Source organism: Gadus chalcogrammus, chromosome 15, assembly GCF_026213295.1.
Source record: "Gadus chalcogrammus isolate NIFS_2021 chromosome 15, NIFS_Gcha_1.0, whole genome shotgun sequence".
In the NCBI taxonomy this organism is placed as follows: Eukaryota; Metazoa; Chordata; class Actinopteri; order Gadiformes; family Gadidae; genus Gadus; species Gadus chalcogrammus.
The window spans coordinates 8,533,228-8,558,999 of NC_079426.1; the positions used below are offsets into that span (position 1 = coordinate 8,533,228).

Genomic DNA, 25,772 nt, shown 5'->3' on the forward strand with positions numbered 1-25,772 from the left:
CCCCCCTGTCCTCTGCTCCCCTGGTGGTGGGGAGGAGAAGGACGGCCTCACACCTTCTACTGTCAGCAGGACCAGCCCCAGCCTGGGTAGACCCCCCCCCCCCCCCCCCCCCCCTAGTAACCCCCCCCCCCCCCCCCCGGTGAGGAGGGGGTGATGGGACTGGTGATGAGGTCTCCATAAATATCGAAACTGAAACTTTGAACCGTGATTTGAAGTTCCTTTGTTGACACAGTCATTTATTTACTGACATCTTTCCCTCGCAGATCTCATCACCCCGACAACGCTAGTTTTGTGTTTGGTTCCAGACCATGTGATCCAATTCAACGCTGACCTTCCCCCCGCCGCCTCCCCTCCCCCTCCCCTCCTCATCCTCCCCCTCCACCCCCACCGCTGCAGACCTCCAGACCCGGGGCCGCCCCATGGCCGACAGGAAGCAGAAGATCCACGTGTTCCTGGGGGCCCCTGCCGCCCCCGAGGGGGAGTGTGGAGCTGGGCTGGACCAGCCGGCCCCACCCCCACCCCCAGCCCCGCCCCCCGCCTCCTGGATCCGCATGGAGCTGAGCTGGCAGGACGGGAGGCTGAGGCCCCCCCCAGGTGAGACCCAAGAGGCTGTGGATCACCTGCTCCCGTGGTCCTGTGCCTCACAGCCCGGAGGCCCTGGGTCGAGGCCCTGGGTCGAGGCACTATGCTTCACAGCCAGAGGGCCCTGGGTCGAGGCCCTGTGCCTCACAGCCAGAGGGCCCTGGGTCGAGGCCCTGGGTCGAGGCCCTGGGTCGAGGCCCTGTGCCTCACAGCCAGAGGGCCCTGGGTCGAGGCCCTGGGTCGAGGCCCTGTGCCTCACAGCCAGAGGGCCCTGGGTCGAGGCCCTGTGCCTCACAGCCAGAGGGCCCTGGGTCGAGGCCCCGCTAGCTGCCTCTATATATTGAGTAGATTGTTTTTTTTTGTGTCCAGGTGAAGGGCCGCTGCATCAGGAGGACCGTGGCGTCCCTCATCGGCGTGTTAGCCAAAGGTTCCGCCCCGCAGCAGGCCCCTCTCAGGGCCCGCCCCCCTCTCAGAGCCCGCCCCCCTCTCAGGGCCCGCCCCCCTCTCAGAGCCCGCCCCCCTCTCAGGGCCCGCCCCCCTCTCAGAGCCCGCCCCCCTCTCAGGGCCCGCCCCCCTCTCAGGGCCCGCCCCCCTCTCAGAGCCCGCCCCCCTCTCAGGGCCCGCCCCCCTCTCAGGGCCCGCCCCCCTCTCAGGGCCCGCCCCCCTCTCAGAGCCTGCCCCCCGGCCAGGCCGACCAGCCGAGCACCGACAGCACTGATCTCTGTAGGGGTTCTGGACGCCATGACGACCAGCAGGACCTCTGCCAGGCGTCGCTGCACGACTATCTGGACGGCTGTTTCCCTGAAGCCAGTAGCTCCGCCCCCAGCACCATGCCCCGCCCCCTGGCCGAGTCACTCCACACTCAGTACCTCAGCGCCTGGACTCTCAGCCAGGCGTTGGTGCTGCGGGCGCGGCCCCGTAGCCAATCAGCATCCAGCGCTGAGAGAAGTCCCCCCTCTCAACCTCCAGCCAGCGCCCCCTCCACCCCCCAGTCCTCCAGTACTCCTGAACTATTCAGCCCCGCCCCCTCCATGGCCACGCCCCCCTCCATGGCCACGCCCCCCCAGCCGGGCTCCCTGGATCTCTTCAGCTGGTCGGTGGAGGAGGGGGGGGTCGTGCTGGAGGCTGCCCCAGATGGGGTGCTCTGTTCCCAGGGAGGGGGACCCGGGGTCGGTCCCGGACCCGACCCACCTGAACCGGGCCCCACGGACCCCCCCACCCCACCCCACAAGAGGCTACGCAGAATGATCCCAGAATGCACTGGGGCGACGACCTCCGCAGCCCCGCTCCCAACAGAGAGGGCCGGGACCCGGTCGCTCCAGGGACCCACCACCCTCCTGGCTCAGTGCCTGGAGCCAGGCCAGTACGGAGCAGGCGGGACAGGAGCAGGCGGGACAGGAGCAGGCCGGAGGTTCTCGGTCCTGGTGACTGCGGTCCACCCCTGTCACCTGAAGGAGATCACGGTGGGTCCTTGGTCCAGGAAGTCCAGGTGGGGGCCCAGCTGGTGGTCCAGGTGGTGTTCAAGGTGGTGGTCCAGGTGGTGGTGCAGGTGGTCCCAGGTTCATCCGAGGACCTGAGCCAGTAGTATTCTATGACTAGTATAGTGTGCTGAAATAACACACAAACATGTCCTACACCACTTCCCTCACTAAGTCCTCTTCAACAAGCTAACGCTAGTTAGCATGCAAAAGCTAGCGAGTATGCTAAAGCTAGATAGCAGGTTAACATGGGTGTGTCTTTGGCCCCAGATGCGGTCAGGTGTGTGGGCGGGCAGCAGCGTTCCGCTGGCCACCATCGTTGTGACCGACCAATCAGGAGTGGAGGTGAAGGTGTTGCTATGGAGACGAGCCGCGTTTTGGGCTCTGACCGTTTTCCCTGGGGACATCCTGTTGATCACAGGTACGCCTGGCGCTAGTAGCATAGAACTAGTAGCATACTGCTAGTAGAATACTGGTTGTAGCATAGAGCTAGGTAGCCTGGAGCTAGTAGCATACAGGTAGTATCATAGAGATAGGTAGCCTGCAGCTAGTAGCATACTGCTAGTAGCGTAGAGCTAGGTAGTCTGGAGCTAGTAGAATACTGGTAGTAGCATATATCTAGGTAGCCTGGAGCTAGTAGCATACTGGTAGTAGTATAGAGCTAGGTAGCCTGGAGCTAGTAGCATACTGCTAGTAGAATACTGGTAGTAGCATAGAGCTAGGTAGCCTTGAGCTAGTAGAATACGGCTATTAGCATACTGCTAATAGCATAGAGCTAGGTAGCCTGGAGCTAGTAACTGCTAGTAGCCTCGAGCTGCTAGGTAAGCTGCTAGGCTAATAGTGTTGTTTCTATGCTTCAGGCCTGGAGGTGAACCACGATACGTGGCGTGGAGAGACGCTGCTCCGGTCCAGCTTCAGCAGCAAGCTACTGAACCTCGGCCCCCTCACCCCCTCCAGCTCACCACCAGGTGGGGCCAGACGGACCAGCAGCACCCGGGGTGCTAGGTAGGGCCCCGGTGCTAGGTATCGCCCCGGTGCTACGTAGCGCCCCGGGTGCTGCTGGTCCGTCTGGCCCTACCTAGCACCGTGGCCCTACCTAGCACCGGGGCCCTGCCTAGCACCGTGGCCCTACCTAGCCCCAAGTGCCCTGCCTAGCACCGGGGCCCTACCTAGCACCAGGGCGCTGCTTAGCACCGGGGTGCTACTTAGCACTTGGGGTGCTACTATGTTGGTTCCCTTGAGTGTGTTTAGTGTTTACTGTGTGTACCGTGATCGTTGTGAGTAATGTGTGTATTGAGTGTGTTTACTGTGTGTAAGCGTGTGTTCATTATGTCGACGGTGTGTGTGCCCCAGCCCCTCAGTGTGTGAGCAGGGAGGCGGTCCGGTCTCTGTGTGTGTTTGTTGCGGCGCGGCGCCCTCTGCTGGCCACCCTGTGCCGGCGCCCCACCCAGACCCTGGACAGACTGCCCTACATCCGCCTGGCCGCCCTACGGACACACACCCTGGGCCACGCCCTGCTGAGGGTCACACACACACACACCTGCACAGGTACACAAACACGCCGGCACACACACACAAACCTGCACAGGTACACACACACACCTGCAGAGGTACACACACAGACCTGCACAGGTACACGCACAGACCTGCACAGGTACACGCAGACCTGCACAGGTACACGCAAGCACCAGCACACACACACTCACACACACACACACCAGAACAGGTACAAACACTCACCTGCACCCCAGACACCGACACACACACACACACACACACACACACACACACACACACACACACACACACACACACACACACACACACACACACACACACACACACACACACACACACACACACACACACACACACACACACACACACACACTCCTGCACATCCACAGTGCCAGTGAGGGGGATATGATGGGGTCTCAATGTGCTGCAGAGTGGCGTGGGGAGGCTGGGGGCGGGGCCCGGCGCGGAGGGGTCCAGAAGGCGGTGCTTAGCGTGGAGCAGGGCGACGGGCGGCGGGGCTGGCTGGTCCTCTGGGGGTCCACCCTCACGTGGCTCCCCCGCATCACCCGGAACACAGGTACAGCCCGGGTCAGGGGTCCACCCGGGGTCAACCAGGGGTCCACCAGGGGGTCCACTAGGGGTCACCCTTATGATGTAAGAACAGAGGCCTGATGACGTGGGAACAACACAACTTGATCTAAATGCCCATAGATCAATCCTATATTTGAACGTTCCCAAATTATGCATACTGTCTACTGCTACACCCGTCCTCCACCTGATGTCCCCCGCCCCACCTCTGGCTCTCAGACGCCGTGTGGGACTTCCGGTATCTTCTGGTGCGGGACGGCGTGACCTCTGACCTCCCAGAGCTCCACTCCACCCCCTGGGGGGCGGTCCAGCCGGTGTTCCCCCAGGACAGCCGCGCCCGGGAGTTCTGCAGCACCCCCGGCCCTCCTGGCCCCCCGGAGCTGGACCTCGGCACGCTGCTGTCCCAGAGACACTCAGGTGGGTGGTGGCTGGTCCCTACGGCCTCAGGGCGGTGGAGGTTGTGTGTGGGGGCCTTGTGGAGGCCGTGCGGAGGCCGTGTGGAGGCCGTGCGGAGGCCGCGTGGAGGCCGTGTGCCCACACGAGGAACGTAACCTTCTCTCTCGCTCCCTCTCTCAGGTGACGTGGATCTCCGGGTGAACATCACATCCTTCCAGTTCCAGGCTAGCCTTTCCCAGAATGCACCTGTTGCACGGCTGGACAGCGAGGCGTCGCTGGAGCGCATTGTGGAGACGCTCGGAGGAGACGTGACCTACGCTGGCTGCGGCCGCTGTGCCTTTGAGCTGGGCACCGACGCCAACGGCATCTACCTGCCCTGCTACCCCTGTCTGCCTCACACCGGCGTCAGGCGCTACTACAGGTAGAGAGAGGCTACTACAGGTAGAGAGAGGCTACTACAGACAGAAAGAGGCTACTACAGGTAGAGAGAGGCTACTACAGGTAGAGAGAGGCTACTACAGACAGAAAGAGGCTACTACAGGTAGAGAGAGGCTACTACAGACAGAAAGAGGCTACTACAGGTAGAGAGAGGCTACTACAGACAGAGAGAGGCTACTATAGGTAGAGAGAGAGAGAGGCTACTATAGGTAGAGAGAGAGAGAGGCTACTACAGGTAGAGAGAGAGGCTACTACAGGTAGAGAGAGAGGCTACTACAGGTAGAGAGAGGCTACTGAAGGTAGAGAGAGGAAGCCAGCTAATATGTATGTGCGTGTGTGTGTATACGTGTATGTGTATGCATGCGTGTGTGTGTGTGTATGTTTGTGCGTGTATGTGCATGTGTGTGTGCGTGTGTGCGTCCAGGCCCGGTCTCCTGGTGGTCAGCGAGGGCTCCAGCACGGTGGGGGTTCAGGTTCCTCCGGTCCTCCTGGAGAAGATCCTGGAGACACCAGCAGACAGACTCTACAAGACCGTCGGTACGACCTGTCTGCCTGATCCGCCTATATGATCACCTCTCTGTCTGTCTGTCTGTCTGATCACCTGTCTGTTTCAGTTTGAGACAGACCTCCCCCACTCTGTCACACATTTACATCTTAATGAATAAGAATCAGATCCTCACACACTCAATCACACACTCACCCACTCACTCACTCACTCACTCACTCACCCTCTCTCTCACACAGACCCGGGGTCAGAGGTGAGACATGTCCGTCTGGTGGCAGAGAGGATTCAGTCTCTTGTCACGCTGCCGCTGAAGAGCTTCCTGTTGACGGTCCGCAGTCACTTTCTGTGCGACGAGAACAGTGTTCCCCTGGTGCAGGACTTCCTGTTGCTGGACCTCCAGTTCCCAGGAGAACTAGTTCTGCGGTCCTAACCAGTCTAGACCGGTCTGGTCCATACAGAGACTGGTTGGGGGTTCAAAGTTATTTTAGACCATTTCAATTTGAATGTACTGTTTGTTTCCTCAAATATATTTTTGAATAAAAGAGAATAATAATAAATACAATATCTGTTTGTCGGTCTGCATTCCTGAACTGTGTTACTTGAAGATATGTGGGACAGCTTGTGTGTTGAAAACATAACACACATTATAGACTCAGAGTGCAACAGTGTGGTTCCGGGAGTAACGTTATTACCATGTCGATGACAACTATACACTATACACACACAAATGCACACACAAAATATATGACACAACTATAATCAAAGATATAAAAAATATAATAATGACAAAGGTTATGTGAGGCAAGAAACACTCTTATCTTAACTATTGGTTTGTATGCGAAAAGGGCCGCAATGGTTTATGGGATGAGAGTTGTTCCTTCACTAATGTACAGTCTTGTTGTACCTATGCCTTTTCTTCCATTTTCCAAATGTTTTTTTGCCCTGAATCAAACGTTTTATGGTCATGACTACCTTGATGAACGTTTGGCTTGGTTCCAGGCTTAAAACTCTATATGACGATATTACGAATGGCCAATGAAGAAAATGAATGGGAAATTTACTTCCGGAACCAGAGCCGTTCAAAAAGGGACTGGTCCCTGTTGTGCTCGTGTTCATACGCATGGCGCGTGTCATCGCAGTCACCGCCACCCTCTGCGCGGCGCACGGGCGCGGCGCATTGGCGCAGCGCATGGACGCGGCGCTCCCCTCATCCAATCAGCGGCCAGTTTTGCGGCCGCGCGTATGCATGAAGCAGCGGAATTCCCCCTCCGCGCGGGGGTTTTCCAGTTGTTATTTCGCTCTGTAACCAATCACAACACGACGTCAAAACACGACCACTAACACGAAATTCCCGAGCGGTCCTTTCCTCATTCAAAAGTAAAAGCAGAACAAATTAGGAATTTATTAAAAATAGACCAAACACCAATCGGGTGTGATATGCCTTATGATCCTGAACTCACTATGATCATGACCTGCTAGTGTTTAAGCCCTGACTACCACTGTGATACATTTATTGTATCACAGCGGGTCGTGTTGCATTCAAACATTCGGTGGGTTGGCTTTTACGTTGAAGAGAAGGACCGGAAGTGTGTTTATATCCTCGCAGACTTCATGACAACTCTTCGTGAAAATCCGCCGATCAACGGAATCATTACCCGATAAACCGAATCAGGGGAGAACCGCGGGTAAGAACACTACTTTAATCAAACATTATAACTGATTATGAACTTACAAATATCAACTGAGCAGCTGATCTGCAGCGGAATGAATGTGGATGAGTGAATAATGTCTTCATAACCTTATCAACAGAGAGTGAACAATGTGTTAATAACCTCATCAACATAGTCTGTATTCATATCGGAAGTCTAGAGACAGTACTTATTGTCTACATGTGTATCAGTCTATATTCATATCTGATGAATAGCATGTTACTCTTTTGCAAATAAGATACAAGAAATAAGCAGACTTCTATGCATCCATAACCTAAAGAAGTACTGTAGATGTATCACCTCTGAGCACAACTTCACCCATTAACGCTCTTAGAAAAACTTTTAGAAATTGTAAAAACGATGAAGACAGATTAATGCCTTGTTCGTTCTTGTGGAGGATTTTTTAATATACTAAAATGATCTAATATTTATGACAGGTGAATTGCATCCACACTAACCAGTATATTCAGAGAGCTTTGTCCTTGTGTATTGCAGAGTATTGAAGGCAGTTGGTGTTCAAGCCCTTCAGAGCAATACGAGGTGAATGTTATAGATTAACCTTGAACTAAATGTCAGTTTATAGGTTTAAATTTGTGTTTTCAATTATTCAATATTTGATTAGATAAAGTTGGTGATATTATAATTATCGTTGGTAAGTTACCACTGAACTGTGAATGACACAATCTATTATTTTCCCTGGAAATTCCCAGAGTGATATTCTGCATTAACGCAACACACACGCGCACACACACACAGACACACAAGCACACGCACACACACAAATGCACACACATACACGCAAACGCATACACACATGCACAAATACATACACACACACACACACAGACACATGCACGCACACGCTTACAAACATGCACACACATACACAAACGCACATGTACCCACATGGATACATGCAGATACACACGCACAACACACACACACGCACACATACACGCACACACACACGCACACACACGCACACACACACACGCACACACACACACGCACACACACACGCACACACACACGTACACACACACGTACACACACACGTGTGATGTTGTGTTCACTAAGATGTTTCCCTCAGGTCCCTGGGTCCTGGACCATCATCTTCCTCATCGGCTGTTTGGTGGCTGCCTGTTGCCATGTCAGCAATCAGGTAACCACGGGCCGAGCGGGAGTGTGTATTCGGCTGTACTCGTGGTTCTGATGAGTGTGAGCTGGCTGCTAACACGTAGCTTCTGACTGCTTTCCCTCTGAACCTGCTTCTGTGTCTGGTGGACAAGCTAATGCTAGGTAGCTAGCCGCGGCAGGTCGTTTTCAGGAGGGTCTGTCCCCAGAGCAGCAGAACGCTGGAAGGGTCAGGAGGGTCTGACCCAGAGCAGCTGGAGGGGTCAGGAGGGTCTGTAGTCCCCAGAGCTGCAGAGCGCTGGAGGGGTCAGGAGGGTCTGTAGTCCCCAGAGCTGCAGAACGCTGGAGGGGTCAAAGGAACCTACCGTCTGTGGTGATCACTGAGGAGGTCAGAACCTTTTGACTGGTCAGAGTAGGTTCAGAGTAGGTTCAGAGTAGGTGCAGAGTAGGTGGTGTAATTGGCTGCTTCAGGATGAGACTAGCAAAGGGAGCGTACCTGATTCCGACTGGATGCAGTAGGTGGTGGTGGAGGTGGAGCTTTTAGTAGAACAGCAGCATGATGTCAGTAGAACAGCATGAGGGGAAGGCTGTCCGATGAGGTGGTGGAAAGACCGTCCCGGGTTCCCCTCATCCCTAGAGGTCAAAGGCTCGCTGGGACGTCCCCCTCAGACCGCTGAAGAAAAAACCCCTCTGACTCCCCCCACAAGAGCCCAGCTCCTTACTCACTACTGTCTCTCACCTCACACTCAGGGAGAGAGGGTAAAGCCAGTGGAAGCTAGTGGGGACTGTAGGTGACTGATCTCAGCTGAGGTGAGGTTGAGGTTGGGGTATAGACAGGAGGTAATGACGCAGCAAGTCGTGTGTTGGGAGCAGTGGGGGAGTTCCCCAGATGAATAAGGTACTATCTTATCTGAATGTAGGGTGTGTGTGCGTGTGCGTGTGTGTGTCTGTGTGTGTCTGTGTGCGTGCGTGTGTGTGACCTGCGGGGGCAGCAGAGAGCTGGGATTCTGGGGGCTTTCCTCCCTTCATTTCTCTCCTTCCAGGAAGTGACTCAAATACTACAGGAGGGAGCAAGAGAGAGATAAAGCCAGAGAGACAGACAGACAGACAGACAGAGAGAGCGATAGACAAAGAGAGAGAGAGAGGGAGAGATGTTGTGTTTGTTGCCTTGAGAAAGTGAAAGTGAAGTGAGTCCAGCCCTGGTATTATGGGATGTGGTAAGGGTTATCTCTGACCCCTGTCCTCTCTGTGGTCCTTAGGATGGCCGACGCTTCGTACCACGGCTACGAGAACGACAACGAGGTAGACACACACATGCACACACAGAGTCACACACACACTGCAGGGTTATGGGTTATATTCCCTGAGGAGCAGAACTAGGCACTAATGGTTGCTCTGGTTCTGCAGCTGCTGATGAACCTGAACTATGACTACATCCCCCCAGTGGACATCAAGACAGAACCCTACATCCCAGAGAACGGTAACTCTCTCTCTCTCTCTCTCTCTCTCTCTCTCTCTCTCTCTCTCTCTCTCTCTCCTCTCTCTCTCTCTCTCTCTCTCTCTCTCTCTCTCTCTCTCTCTCTCTCTCTCTCTCTCTCTCTCTCTCTCTCTCTCTCTCTCTCTCTCTCTCTCTCTCTCTCTCTCTCTCTCTCTCTCTCTCTCTCTCTCTCTCTAGGCCTTTTTACATTGCTAAGCTGGTTCGGTAGCAGCTTGGCACGCCCGGCAATTTCACTGCCTTGCCTGTGTAAAACCGATTTGGTAAAGTCCCAGTCGTCACAGAGCGGGCTTTCTTGGTTCAATGGAGAAGGAGGAGAGTATTATTCTAAAGAGTAGACCTCTTTAGAATAATTTGCATACTATGAATGTTTTTATTTTTTTATGATTCAGAAGATTTGCATGCAAGAATGAGTATACATCTGAGTGTAGGCTACAACTTCAATTAACGATTTACAAGTCCAAAAATGCCACACATTGTTTCGCTGACCACTTGTTTTTTATCCGACAAAAGCCTCGTAAAGACAGTTCCTCTGCCTCTTTCTTGTAGATCGCAGCATCTTTTCCCGTCTTCGTTTAATGCGACTGCAACACTTTCTCTCAAATGATCAGCAGCTCGCGAGTCCACTGTCTCTCCAGCTAGAACTACTCACGTTGATATCGCTGCGCTGTCTCTGTCTAGCCAACGCAGCAGCACCTCTACCCAAGTCCCACCCCTGGAACCGCGGAGCCGTCTCATCGCGTTTACATCAGAATGAAACCCCTAATGTGTGTAGGTTCCGGGAGGGTAAATTGGGGTGCTAGCTCAGGCTGGCAATTTACCTCGGGCAGTGTAAACGCACGCACCATGGGAATAAGTATTGCATAAGACGGGCATATTTGGCAGTTTAAAAACGTCTACAGTCTCAGTGACTCTCTCTCTCTCTCTCTCTCTCTCTCTCTCTCTCTCTCTCTCTCTCTCTCTTTCTCTCTTTCTCTCTTTCTCTCTTTCTCTCTCTCTCTCTCTCTCTCTCTCTCTCTCTCTCTCTCTCTCTCTCTCACTTCCTCTCCCTCTCTTCCTCTCCCTCTCCCTTTCCCTCCCTCTCTCTCTCTGGCTCTGTCTCTGTCTCGCTCTCTCATATACATATCAGTGGCGGCTGTTGGTTTTTTAAAGTGAGGCAGGAAGGACTGCGCGCTTGGTTGCCATTGGCCTGCTTGCAGTGTTAGTGGCGTATGGTGGCATAAGTATGTGGAAACAAGTCGTTTCAGGGTGTTTTGGTGAACTACAAAATAGCAGGGAGGGATAATTATGTGAATACAATTGATACAAATCTACCAGTGGCAGCATTGTACTTTTAAAGCTGATGGGCAGCATGTCTTGGACTACAAGGGCAGGAAAGGATGGAAAGCCCATTAGTCAAATCATTATTTAAGAATAATGAAGACACAAGACCAAAAGTGATGCCATTTAAAATGCATCATGCTCTGAATCATTAACTAACATCGTTTCCACGATATCAAACAGAACAATCAGAGTAATAAACAATTAAAAGAACAAGAACATTATTACAAAACTATTTACATGGGCTGTAAGCCTAACATTGTTTGAGCCAAATGTGGATGTTAATGGATGTTTCAGAATGTTGGTCATGGTGTTAAACCAATTATGTTGAGGGACTTCATTTATAGATCAAGTCAATCCTCCTCGCTGTTTGTGTTGCAAAGATATCAGTTGGTCATACCCAACAGGATATTTTGAAAGTGGCTTGGCAACCCAACGGAGGAGTGTCGAAAAATATGTAGGCTCAGTGCGTTTATTTTGGGACCTTGCCCAACTTTTGGCAGTGGAAACGCCGATATAAGTGAACCGAGCCGCACCGAGCTGCACCGCTCGGCGGAAACGCCAATATAATAAGAGATCAGGGCTTCAATGTACGGCAACGAACACTAACGCACCGCCTGGTGGGAAAGAGGCATACGAATGAGCAGGATCGCTTGTTCTCGTAGCACAGAGGTGGTGTATATCAGTCAGAGGTGGTGTACTGGTGTATACTGAGGGTGTATACCAGTCAGAGGTGGTGTACTGGTGGGTGTGGTATACTGAGGGTGTATACCAGTCAGAGGTGGTGTGTATCAGTCTGAGGTGGTGTACTGGTGGGTGTGTATACTGAGGGTGTATACCAGTCAGGTGGTGTACTGGTGGGTGTGTATACTGAGGGTGTATACCAGTCAGAGGTGGTGTATATCAGTCTGAGGTGGTGTACTGGTGGGTGTATACTGAGGGTGTATACCAGTCAGAGGTGGTGTACTGACGGTGTATTCCCAGTCAGAGGTGGTGTACTGACGGTGTATTCCCAGTCAGAGGTGGTGTACTGACGGTGTATTCCCAGTCAGAGGTGGTGTACTGATGGAGTATTACCCTGTTGTTCCTGCAGCTCACGGACCATACATCCAGATCATAGAGGAACCAAAGCAGGTAACCTCTACCAATCACAGCGCCCCATTGACACCGCCGCTCGGAGGTCAGAGGTCAAACAGAGATGGAGGGAGGAAATACTGATTATTGCATTGTGTGTGTTTGTGTGTTATATGTGTGTCTGTCCATGTGTGTGTATATGTGTGTTATATGTGTGTGTGTGTTACGTGTGTGTGTGTGTGTGTGTGTTATATGTATGTGTTATGTGTGTGTGTGTGTGTGTGTGTGTGTGTGTGTGTGTTTGTTATATGTGTGTGTGTGTGTGTTATGTGTGTGTGTGTTATGTGTGTGTGTGTGTGTGTGTGTGTGTGTGTGTGTGTGTGTGTGTGTGTGTGTGTGTTACATGTGTGTCCTCAGAGGGGCTTCAGGTTCCGGTATGAGTGTGAGGGCCCGTCCCACGGGGGGCTCCCGGGGGCGTCCAGCGAGAGGAACCGGAGGACCTACCCCACCGTCAAGGTGAGTTGCCACAGCAACGCCACGGCAACGCCACGTCGACGCCACGGCTACGCCCGCCTCCACCCCCCAACATAGAATACACCACCCGGACACCACCTCAGTGTAATACACCACCCACCCTGATACCACCTCAGTGTAATACACCACCCTGACACCACCTCAGTGTAATACACCACCCTGACACCACCTCAGTGTAATACACCACCCACCCTGACACCACCTCAGTGTAATACACCACCCACCCTGACACCACCTCAGTGTAATACACCACCCTGACACCACCTCAGCGTAATACACCACCCACCCTGACACCTCCTCAGTGTAATACACCACCCACCCTGACACCTCCTCAGTGTAATACACCACCCACCCTGACACCACCTCAGTGTAATACACCACCCTGACACCACCTCAGTGTAATACACCACCCCCACACCACTTCAGTAATAAAGAGGACTGACAGGTGTGGTTGTCCCGCCTCCACCCAGGTGAATAACTACGTGGGCCATGCACGGGTGGAGGTGCAGCTGGTGACCCACAGCGACCCCGCGCGGGTCCACGCCCACAGCCTGGTGGGCCGGCAGTGCACCGAGAACGGGACCTGCACCCTGGACGTGGGCCCCAACGACCTCACCGCCTCGTGAGTGGACCCTCCTCTGACCCCTGACCTCTAACCTCTAACCTCTAACCCCTGACCCCTAGCCCTAACCTCTAACCCCTGACCCCTAGCCCTGACCTCTAACCCCTGACCCCTAGCCCTAATCTCTAACCCAGACCTCTAATCCGTGACCCCTCCCCCTAACTTCTAACGTGTGTGTGTGTGTGTGTGTGTGTGTGTGTGTGTGTGTGTGTGTGTGTGTGTGTGTGTGTGTGTGTGTGTGTGTGTGTGTGTGTGTGTGTGTGTGTGTGTGTGTGTGTGTGTGTGCAGCTTTAGTAACCTGGGGATCCTCCATGTGACCAAGAAGGGTGTGATGGAGGTTCTGACGCGAAGGCTGAGAGATGAAAGGCGGCAGCAGAAGGGCCTGCACCACCTCTTCTCTGGTAAAACACCTCCTCCACCCCTCTGGTAATAGACCTGCACCACCTCTTCTCTGGTAAAACACCTCCTCCACCCCTCTGGTAATAGACCTGCACCACCTCTTCTCTGGTAAAACACCTCCTCCACCCCTCTGGTAATAGACCTGCACCACCTCTTCTCTGGTAAAACACCTCCTCCACCCCTCTGGTAATAGACCTGCACCACCTCTTCTCTGGTAAAACACCTCCTCCACCCCTCTGGTAATAGACCTGCACCACCTCTTCTCTGGTAAAACACCTCCTCCACCCCTCTGGTAATAGACCTGCACCACCTCTTCTCTGGTATTAGACCTGCTCCACCTCTCTGGTCTATTCCTGCCTGCAGTAGGGTCTAATGTAGTCCTGGTCTAGTGGTCTAATGCAGTCCTGGTCTAGTGGTCTAATGTAGTCCTGGTCTAGTGGTCTAATGTAGTCCTGGTCTAGTGGTCTAATGTAGTCCTGGTCTAGTGGTCTAATGTAGTCCTGGTCTAGTGGTCTAATGCAGTCCTGGTCTAGTGGTCTAATGCAGTCCTGGTCCCTAGATGCAGAGGACAGCTCCATGGTGAAGGAGGCCAAGGAGCTGGGGAAGGTGATGGACCTGAACATCGTGAGGTTAAAGTTCACCGCCTACCTCCAGGACAGCAACGGGGGCTTCACAAGAGCCCTGAAGCCCGTGGTGTCCAACCCCATCTACGACAGCAGTGAGTACTACCACTGTACTACTAATACTACTAATAATACTACTTATACAACCCCATCTACGACAGCAGTGAGTACTACCACTGTACTACTAATACTACTAATAATAATACTTATACAACCCCATCTACGAGAGCAGTGAGTACTACCACTGTACTACTAATACTACTAATAATACTACTTATACAACCCCATCTACGAGAGCAGTGAGTACTACCACTATACTACTAATACTACTAATAATACTACTTATACAACCCCATCTAAGAGAGCAGTGAGTACTACCACTATACTACTAATACTACTAATACAACCCCATCTACGACAGCAGTGAGTACTACCACTATACTACTAATACTACTACTAATACTACTAAAACAACCCCATCTTTGACAGCAGTGAGTACTACCACTATACTACTAATACTACTACTAATACAACCCCATCTACGACAGCAGTGAATAATACCACTATACTACTAATACTACTACTACTACTAATACTACCTCATCTACGACAGCAGTGAGTACTACCACTATACAACTAATACTCCTAATACTACTACTAATACAACCCCATCTACGCTAGCAGTGAGTACTACCACTATACTACAAATGCTGCTATGGTTAATACATATACTACCCCACTACTAATAATATTACTTACACAACCCCATCCACGACATCAGTGAGTACTACCACTATACTACTAATACTAATCCTACCCAATCTACAACAGCAGTGAGTATCCCACCACGATACTATGCTACCACAATACTACTACTACCACTATACTACTACTACTAATACTACTCCATCTGCGAAAGCAGTGAGCATCCCATCACGATACTACAATACTACTACTACCACGATACTGACACTATCACTATACTAATAGTATACCAGTATACCAGTATACCAGAATGCCAGTGTAACAGTATACCAGACAGTATAACAGTATACCAGTAGTATAACAGTATACCAGTATACCAGTATAACATTGTGTTCTCCCAGAGTCTCCCAACGCGTCCAACCTGAAGATCTCTCGGATGGACAAGACGTGTGGATCCGTGTTTGGAGGAGATGAGATCTTCCTGCTGTGTGACAAAGTCCAGAAAGGTCCGCAACCAGACCAGAACCATCGTTAATGAACCAGACCAGAACCATCGTTAATGAACCAGACCAGAACAATCGTTAATGAACCAGACCAGGCCCATCGTTAATGAACCAGACCAGAACCATCGTTAATTAACCAGACCAGGCCCATCGTTAATGAACCAGACCAGAACCATCGTTAATTAACCAGACCGGAACCATCGTTTATGAACCAGACCAGAACCATCGTTAATGAACCAGACCGGAACCATCGTTTATGAACCAGACCAGAACCATCGTTAATGAACCAGACCGGAACTATCGTTTAGATTAACCAGACCAGAACCATCGTTAATGAACCAGACTGGAACCATCGTTTAGATTAACCAGATCAGAACCATCATTAATGAACCAGACCAGAACCATTGTTTAGATTAACCAGACCAGAACCATCATTAATGAACCAGACCAGAACCATTGTTTAAGAACCAGACCAAGGTTTGAGCTGTTACCCATCATGGATCTGTTCTTCGCAGACGACATCGAGATCCGCTTCTACGAGGAGGACGAGGAGGGGGCCTGGGAGGCCTTCGGAGACTTCTCCCCAACGGACGTCCACAAACAGGTCCTCATACCCACACACCCCGAAACCACCTGGACTAGACCTGTCCTCATACTGACACACCCCTGGACCAGGTGGTCTGGACCAGGTGGTCTGGACCGGTCCTCATACTGACAAACACACACCACTATGTGTCTAAATACTGTGTGTGTAATATTGTGTGTGTGTGTGTGTGTGTGTGTGTGTGTGTCTGTGTGTGCAGTATGCCATCGTGTTCCGGACCCCCCCCTACCACAGCATGGAGATCCAGGGCTCTGTCCCGGTGTTCCTGCAGCTGAAGAGGAAGAAGGCCGGAGACAGCAGCGAGCCCAAGATCTTTACCTACGTCCCCCACGTCCACGGTACTGCTAGATATAGAGATACTAGATATACTACTAGATATACTACCAGATATACTGCTAGATATAGAGTTACTAGATATACTACTAGATATACTGCTAGATATACTGCTAGATATACTGCTAGATATAGAGATACTAGATGTACTACTAGATATACTACCAGATATACTGCTAGATATACTACTAGATATAGAGATACTAGATGTACTACTAGATATACTGTTAGATATACTGCTAGATATACTGCTAGATATAGAGTTACTAGATATACTGCTAGATATAGAGTTACAGATATACTACTAGATATAGAGTTACAGATATACTACTAGATATACTGCTAGATATACTACGAGATATACTACATGTAAACATCTATAACCCCCCCCCCCCCCCCCTCCAGATAAGGAGGAGGTGCAGAGGAAGAAGCTGAAGCCCCTCTCCCACTACGAGCCATGGAGAGGGGGGGGGGGAGCAGGAGGAGGAGGGGGCGGAGGAGCAGGGGGAGGCCAGGGGGGAGGGCGGGGAGGAGCAGGAGACTTCGGAGGAGGAGGAGGTGAATATACTTCATGATATTACTAACTTACTAAAGACGAGGTGTGTGATTGGTCAGCCTCTAATGGTCAGCCTCTAGAGGAGGAGTGTGATTGGTCAGCCTCTATAGGTCAGCCTCCAGAGTAGGAGTGGTCAGCCTCTAGAGGAGGGCCTGACTACTCGTAACATCACTACTACCTATATCACTGCCAACTATATCACTACTACCTATATACCTCTCTCGCTCTCGCTCTCTCTCTCTCTCTCTCTCTCTCTCTCTCTCTCTCTCTCTCTCTCTCTCTCTCTCTCTCTCTCTCTCTCTCTCTCTCTCTCTCTCTCTCTCTCGCTCTCTCTCTCGCTCTCGCTCTCTCTCTCTCTCTCTCTAGCCTACCAACACATGAACGGGGGCGGAGGAGGAGGAGGGGCAGGAGGAGGAGGAGGAAGCTTCAACAGCTACAGAGGAAGCTTCAACAGCTATGGGGGAGGAAACCAGATGTCAGGCTCCGCCCCTCAGACCGTGGTTGCCCAGCAGCAGACGACAGATCAGACAGATGGACAGAGTTCACCCTTACAGCAACAGCTGTTACAGCTAGGTAACTACACCGTTATAGCTAGGTAGCTACACTGTTACAGCTAGGTAGCTACACTGTTACAGCTATGTAGCTACACCGTTACAGCTAGGTAGCTACACCGTTACAGCTAGGGAGCTACACCGTTACAGCTAGGTAGCTACACCGTTACAGCTAGGGAGCTACACCGTTACAGCTAGGTAGCTACACCGTTACAGCTAGGTAGCTATACCGCTACAGCTAGGTAGCTACACCGTTAGAGCTAGGTAGCTACACTGTTACAGCTAAGTAGCTACCCTGTTACAGCTAAGTAGCTACCCTGTGCAGCTAGGTAGCTACACGGTACAGCTAGGTAGCTACACTGTTACAGCTAAGTAGCTACACTTAAACTACACACACCTAAACACACTATACAACAGCTGTTCCAGGAAGGTAACAACACTAAAAGATAGAAGTATATATGATACACACCTACACCTACCTCTAGAGTGTTACTGACCATGTGTGGGGGCGGGGTTCCAGTGGCCCGTCTGCAGCGGTCCAGATCCCCTGGGGGGGGTCCGGCCCAGGGCTCCAGACCCCCGGCCCAGGCCCTGCTCCAGTACTGCAGCTCCGGAGACCCACGGGTCCTGCTGGCCCTCCAGAGACACCTGTGTGGGGTCCAGGACCACAACGGAGACACGTGAGTCACCGCCACAATAAGAGCCCTCAGCAGGGATACCTGAGTGACTGCTACACAATAAGAGCCCTCAGCAGAGATACCTGAATGACTACTCCACAATAAAGGCCGATTTATACCTCCGGATCCGGACGAAATTCGTCCGTCCGTACCAAACGTTGTCTCCGGGACTACCCTTCATACCTCTGTGCGGTTTCAGCGTTGTTATGGATGTTACGCAATACATCCTCTTGAGGGCAGTGACTGTCGTGTCACAAATAACGGCATCGCCAATCGCAAGCATGGCATCTGTAGAGGAGATGATTTTGCTTTGTGTCATCCGAAATAGACAACTAAAAAAGTGCAAAAAGTGTAGGCGGTGGCATGTGACACCCCTCACAACCCTCAAATCTCCTCAAAATGTTGCGCCATTTTTAAATGACCAGTTACAACTCATTGCCAAAGCAGGGGAACAATAAAATGAAAAGGTCAGGTATAAAGTGTAATATAAGTATAAAGCGTTAAATACAATATATATATATACATATCAAATATTATACTACTCTATCTATTTTCACGAATGGTCTGACTTTTGACTCTATACTGCCGCCTCGATTTCCGGTGGTATTGCTCCGTTTCTCCGGGAGCACTCCGGATTCGTAAGCTCAGAGGCGACGGACCCATTGACGGACGAAACACCTCCGGGACCGGACGAAACGGTCCGTATCCGTATTTACCGTAGGGTGTGAATGGGCCTTAAGAGCCCTGACAGGCAGCGTCCACCCTCAGCAGAGTTACGCTAGTAATGTTTCTGGTTCTGAGTCTGCGGGCTGACTGCTCCATCCAGAGCCGAACCTTAGGCTCACCCAGACCTGTTTCTCTAAGGTCAGGCTGGTTCTTGGTCAACTCTTCCCTCTTTGTGTGTTTCTACCACCAATCTTGTGGCTCGATGTGGTATCTGTGAGCGTGTGATTGGGTGACCAACACCCAAACGTAGTACACGGGGTCTCAGATCAAAACCGTGTAGACTGGCCACTGTAGAGATACACTCAGTAGAATCAACTTCATCAGAACTCCTGCTGTAACCCAGTTGGACTGCTGGACCAGAGGTTCTGTAACCCAGTTTGACTGCTAGACCAGAGGTTCTGTAACCCAGTAGGACTGCTGGACCAGAGATTATTCAACCCAGTAGGACTGCTGGACTAGAGGTTCTGTAACCCAGTAGGACTGCTGGCCCAGAGGTTCTGTAACCCAGTAGGACTGCTGGACCAGAGGTTCTATAACCCGGTAGGACTGCTGGACCAGAGGTTCTGTAACACAGTAGGACTGCTAGACCAGAGCTTCTGTAACCCAGTAGGACTGCTGGACCAGAGGTTCTGTAACCCAGTAGGACTGCTGGACCAGAGGTTCTGTAACCCAGTAGGACTGCTGGGTCTCATCTCTGACCTCACTAACCCCGGCGGCGGTCCTACCCACAGTCCTTTGCACCTGGCCATCATCCACCAGCAGTCTGGAGTGGTTCACCAGCTGATCCACACTCTGCTGAGCAGCCACCAGAACCACGTCCTCAACACGCCTAACCAGCTCAGACAGGTAACTCACCAGCTCAACCAGCTAACCAGCTCAGACGGGTAACTCACCAGCTCAACCAGCTAGCCTGCTCAGACAAGTAACTAACTAGCTCAGACAGTTAACCAACCAAATCCAACAGCTCAGACAGGTATCTAACCAGCACAGACAGGTAACTAACCTGCCCCACCAGCTTACCAGCTCAGACAGGTAACTAACCAGCTCCACCGTCTAACCAGCTCAGACAGATAACTAACCAGCTCAACCAGCTAACCAGCTCAGACAGGTTATTAAACAGCTCCACCAGCTAACCAGCTCAGACAGGTAACTAATCAGATCAACCAGCTAACCAGCTCAGACAGGTGACTTACCAGCTCCTCCAGCTAACCAGCTCAGAGAGGTAACTAACCAGCTCCACCAGCTAACCCGCTCCGACAGGTAACTAACCAGCTCAATCAGCTCAGAAAGGTAACTAGCTAGCTCCAACAGCTAACCAGCTCAGACAGGTTACTTACTAACCAGCTCAACCAGCTCAGACAGTTTGCCAACCAGCTGACCCAGGTAGGTAACTCCACCCCCAGTCCGGTGGGCGGGTCCTGATCTCTGATTGGTTGCAGACGCCGCTGCACCTGGCGGTGCTGAGCGGTCAGGTGAGGCTGGTGGAGGCGCTGCTGCGGGCGGGGGCTGACCCCGGCCAGGGGGACCTGGAGGGCCGCAGCCCGCTGCACCTGGCCGCGCTGGCGGCCGACGAGGCCCTGCTCCGCCCCCTCCTGGCTCACCTGGGGGAAAGCCACGCCCACCTGGTCAACATGGCCGACTACCACGGTAACCAAACACGGTTATGATGCTGAGTATTGTGACTTATGTGGCAGTGGGCAGTAAGTGGTTATGATATTATGACTCATATCTGAAAGGGATTGTTGGCTCCTCCCCCAGGTCTCCATCCCCTCCACCTGTCAGTCAGGAGGGGCGGAGAGCGCTGTCTCCGCCTCCTGGTTGGGGGCGGGGCCAAAATCAACGCTGGCGAGCAGAAGAGTGGAAGCTCTGCCCTCCACCTGGCGGTCAGAGACAACCTGTTCAAGGTGGCGTGTTACCTGATCACAGAGGTACACACACACACACACACACACACACACACACACACACACACACACACACACACACACACACACACACACACACACACACACACACACACACACACACACACTTAATACACAGACGCATACACACACACACACACTTAATACACAGACACATACGCACACACACACAAACAGACAAACACACACACACACGCACACACACCTAATAACCACACACACACACTTAATGTACACACACACAGGTGTATTAACGTTTGCTCTCTGCTCGTCAGCTGAAGGCGGACGTCAACGCGGCCACGTTTGGCGGGAACACAGCGCTGCACCTGGCCGCGAGCCAGGGCTCCCCCACCCTCTGCTCCATGCTCATAGCCGCAGGTAGCAACACGCTAACACCCTGCCACCACCACGCTAATACAACGCTAACACGACGCTAACCCAATGCTAACACCCTGCTAACACAATGCTAACATCCTGCTAACCCAATGCTAACCCCCTGATAACACCATGATAACACCATGCTAACATAGCAATAGCACCATGTTAACACTGTGCCAGCACTATGCCATCCCCAACCCTAGCATTGAGATTTCACCATGCTAATTACATGCTAGCACCATGCTAACACAAACACTACAACAAATGAAAGCAATACAATAAAAGCTTCAATGGAATTAGAGAACCCTGCTGTGATGAAGAATAAAACCCCTCCTCTTCCTCAGGGGCCGACAAGAACCTGGAGAACGACGAGCCCCTCTCCTTCAGCTCCTCTTCCTCCTCAGACGAAGACGAAGACCAGGAGGAGGACCAGCCAATCACAGCACAGCACCGAGGCCCAAAGGCCACCTCGCAGCCAATCACCACTCGCAAGAGACCCTCGCCGGGCCACACCCCCCTGCAGCTGGCCACCTGTCAGAAGGTAGCAGCAAGCTAACGTTAGCATCAACAGCCTGTGGGGTAGAATGCAGGAGCAGCTGGAGCTAATACCTCCTCCTCTCCTCTCTCTCTCCTCCTCCTTCTCCTCTTCCTCCCTCCCTCTCTCTTCACCCTCTCTTCCTCCTCCCTCCCTCCCTCTCTCTCCTCCCCTTCCCCCTCCCTCCTTCCTTCTCCGCCTCCCTCCCTCCTTCCCTCTCTCTCCTCCCCCTCCCTCTCCCCCCTCCCTCTCCCGCGTCCCTCCCTCCTCCCTCGCTCTTCCCTCCCTCCCTCTCTCTCCCCCTCCCTCTCCCCCCTCCCTCTCCCGCGTCCCTCCCTCCTTCTCCTCCTCCCTCCCTCCTTCCCTCTCCATCTTCCTCCCTCCCTCCCCCCTCCCTCCTCCCTCTTTCGTCTCAAGGTTAAAAAGCTGTTGGACTCGAGGCACAGTCCCAGAACGGGTCGTCATAGTAACAAAAAAATCAAGTGCAGCAGTCCAGGTGAGCCGACACACACACACACACACACACACACACACACACACACACACACACACACACACACACACACACACACACACACACTCACAGACACTCACAGACACAGACACACACACAGACACACAATATCACACACACACACACACACACACACACACACACACACACACACACACACACATACACACAAACAGACGCACACACACATACACACAGACACACACACACAGACACACACACACAGACACACACACACAGACAGACACACACAGACACACAACAACACACACACACACATACACTCAGTCGCTATCCTGCTCCCCAGAGCCCCAGCGGGGGGTCCTGGACGAGGAGACGCTGTCGTCCCTGCTGGGGGTGCTGCGTGTGGGGGAGGTGCCCTGGAGGGCGCTTGCTGAGCGCCTCGGCATGATGACCCTCGCCCACCTCTACCAGGACAGCCCGTCGCCATGCCAACACCTGCTGCACAGCTACCAGGTGGGGACGCACGCCTGTGTTCGTATAATGTGTGTGTGTGTGTGTGTGTGTTTGTGTATAGCGTGTGTGTGTGTCTGTGTATTTGTCTGTGTGCGTGTAACATATGCGTATTTCTATGTGTGTGTGTGTATAACGTGTGTGGTTGTTTTTGTATAATGTGTGTGTGTGTGTGTGTGTGTGTGTGTGCGTGTGTGTGTGTAGCTTGGAGGCGGTGCAGTAGAGGGTCTGGTCGGAGCTCTTGAGGGTCTCGGGCTGACAGAGGGGGTCCGAGTCCTGAGACAAGCCCAGCTCCACCAGGAGAAACACACTGCAGGTACACGCACACACACATGCACACACACACATTATACATAAACAAAACATACACCAGAAGAAGCACAGTTCAGGTACACACACACACACACACACACACATTATACACACAAACACACACACATACACACACACACACATATATCTATATATATTTGCACTGCTGTATATCTGACTCTTTCTCTCTGTCCAATCAGACGCCACGGTTGACAGCGGCTTTGGCAGTCAACCAATGGAGGAGGCGGTAGAGGAGCCCCCGGTGGCCAATCAGTGAGCAGCAGGACTCACAAGAGTTGCATCTCCTTCACTTCCTGGTGGGATGATGGAGGAGTCTAGTAGCCAAGAGCTCCACCCGCCCACGTACACCCAGTTGTGATATCATCATAGGACACTCGGTGGCCACGCCCCCATTGTAAAAAAAGTTATTGACGAAGTCATGTATATAAATATATAAATATATTTACATATCTAAATATCTGTGGGTGGGCTGGAGGTCAGAGGTCAGAGGTCAGCAGTGTGTGTGTGTGTTTCTCAGCGGGGTCAGGTCAGAGATTAGCAGTGTGTGTGCGTCTCTCAGCAGGGTCAGGTCAGAGATCAGCAGTGTTTGTGTGTTTCTCAGCACGGTCAGGTCAGAGGACAGCAGTGTGTGTGTCTCTCAGCAGGGCCGAGTCAGAGGTCAGAGTTCAGCAGGGTGGGAATCCAGGGGTCCCAGACCCCCTAAAGCAGAGGCAACATTTGTGGGGATCTCTGAAAGTCCTAAGTTAGTTGTCACTTGCAATTGCCACTAAAATGTACTTTAAAAGCTTTGTTTGTCCGTATTCTTTATTTCTTTATTCACACAAAGGATTCTAATAATGATGGTGTTGTTTCCTGTGGGGCCACGGTCTGACCCTTTGAGGAGGTCGGCTTCAGGGGGTGTTCCTGGCGGCCCGACAGGAAAAAAATGATTAGAATAGCTAACGCCAAGCTAATGCCAAGCTAACGCCAAGCTAATGCCAAGCTAACGCCAAGCTAATGCCAAGCTAGAGCGTCTCCTCTCAGGGGGATTCAGAGGAACAAAGCGTTGTTTCAAGTGGTCGTTTTTATTTTATGCAACTAGACTTTAGAAAGAAACATTAGAATCAGATCAGCGTCACATTCACAGGCTGGAGCTCCGGACTGTACAACCCCGACAAGGAACCCCGCTGAACCCAGAGGACCCGGAATACACAAAGGACCCCCCCCACCCCCCCTTATGGCTTCTTTATGTCACATGGTTCAGAAACACACTTATAGCAAAACAAAGCAGCCCTCGTTACAGCGACCAGCGAGCGCTTAGAGGAACACAACGCAAAATAGAGTCTGCTCAGACACCAGTACACTGGTATGGTACTGGTTCAGCTCCCAGTACACTGGATTGTTACTGGTCCAGCTCCTCCAAGTCCTATGGTTTTTTACTGGTCCAGCTCCTCCTAGGCCTATGGTTTGTTACTGGTCCAGCTCCTCCCAGTCCTATAGTTTGTTACTGGTCCAGCTCATCCCAGTCCTATGGTTTGCTACTGGTCCAGCTCCTCCCAGTCCTATGGTTTATTACTGGTCAAGCTCCCAGTCCTAGGGTTTGGTACTGGTCCAGCTCCTCCAAGTCCTATGGTTTGTTACTGGTCCAGCTCCCAGTACACTGGTTTTATACTTGTCCAGCTCCCAGTACACTGGTTTGGTAATGATCAAGCTCCTCCCAGTCCTTTGGTTTGTTACTGGTCCAGCTCCCAGTACACTGGTTTATACTTGTCCAGCTCCCAGTACACTGGTTTGGTACTGGTCAAGCTCCTCCCAGTCCTGTCGTTTATTACTGGTCCACTGGTTTTATACTTGTCCAGCTCCCAAGCCTATGGTTTGTTACTGGTCCAGCTCCTCCCAGTCCTACGGTTTATTACTGGTCCAGCTCCCAGTCCTAGGGTTTGTTACTGGTCCAGCTCCTCCCAGCCCTATGGTTTATTACTGGTCCAGCTTCCAGTCCTATGGTTTGGTACTGGTTCCCATAGCTCCCAGTCAATGCCAGCTGTTCATCTCAACACTCCGTTGTGCTGGAGGTCTTTAAAGAATCAGAAGAGGAACCGATGATCCAGACGTTCCACCGCTCAGGTTAGGCTGCTGCCAGGTGAGGCTTCTGCCAGGTGAGGCTTCTGACAAGTGATTCCAGGTGACAACATCGTGCTCCAGGATTAGCCAATCAGCTGCTGTCATTTAAAGGTATTGAAGATGAATCCTTGAATGGTTATTTGTACACTAACAGGATATGAGATGAGGTCCAGTTTAGAGCTCTAGAGTCACACCAAGGCTTTAGAGAAGGTAGAGTACCATTACGGTACTATTGAACAGCAGAGTACTGTGTGAAGAACCAAAGAACACACATTACTCAGAGAACGCTCTGTAAATATAATAGCTCCTTGCTGGGTAATGCTAACACATGGTTAGCAGATTGCTGGGCAATACTAAGACAAAACTAGTAGGTAGCTAGATAATGCTAGCACATAGCTAACCAGCAGGTAATGCTAACATGTAGCTATCTGCTAGCTGGGTAA

The 25,772-nt window shown here is 52.0% G+C and overlaps 1 protein-coding gene across 1 annotated transcript; it reads left to right on the top strand.

Annotated features, from left to right (window-relative positions):
• The first annotated feature begins 1,268 nt into the window (after positions 1-1,268).
• On the top strand, positions 1,269-24,361 carry LOC130404973 (nuclear factor NF-kappa-B p100 subunit-like). The gene is made up of 35 exons (XM_056609927.1): positions 1,269-2,045; positions 2,331-2,481; positions 2,921-3,028; positions 3,414-3,608; positions 4,009-4,155; positions 4,386-4,583; positions 4,743-4,983; positions 5,425-5,537; positions 5,745-5,933; positions 6,645-6,726; positions 7,710-7,754; positions 8,305-8,376; positions 9,608-9,650; positions 9,756-9,828; positions 12,257-12,297; positions 12,655-12,753; positions 13,242-13,393; positions 13,682-13,794; positions 14,352-14,510; positions 15,522-15,626; positions 16,139-16,227; positions 16,427-16,565; positions 16,966-17,042; positions 17,190-17,226; positions 17,483-17,689; positions 18,188-18,347; positions 19,802-19,916; positions 20,510-20,717; positions 20,829-20,998; positions 21,271-21,373; positions 21,718-21,914; positions 22,326-22,404; positions 22,730-22,899; positions 23,101-23,212; positions 23,409-24,361. The coding sequence occupies exons 1-35, from the start codon at positions 1,413-1,415 to the stop codon at positions 23,483-23,485; spliced, it is 4,899 nt and encodes a 1,632-aa protein (XP_056465902.1). The 5' UTR covers positions 1,269-1,412; the 3' UTR covers positions 23,486-24,361.
• Positions 24,362-25,772: the final 1,411 nt, after the last annotated feature.

Excerpts from the sequence above, each read along its gene's own strand:
- LOC130404973 (XM_056609927.1), top strand. The coding sequence starts at position 1,413 with ATGCCCCGCCCCCTGGCCGAGTCACTCCACACTCAGTACCTCAGCGCC. Across the intron at positions 4,584-4,742 it reads GCTGTCCCAGAGACACTCAG|GTGACGTGGATCTCCGGGTG; the intron begins GTGGGTGGTGGC and ends TCCCTCTCTCAG. Across the intron at positions 18,348-19,801 it reads CAGGACCACAACGGAGACAC|TCCTTTGCACCTGGCCATCA; the intron begins GTGAGTCACCGC and ends TCCTACCCACAG.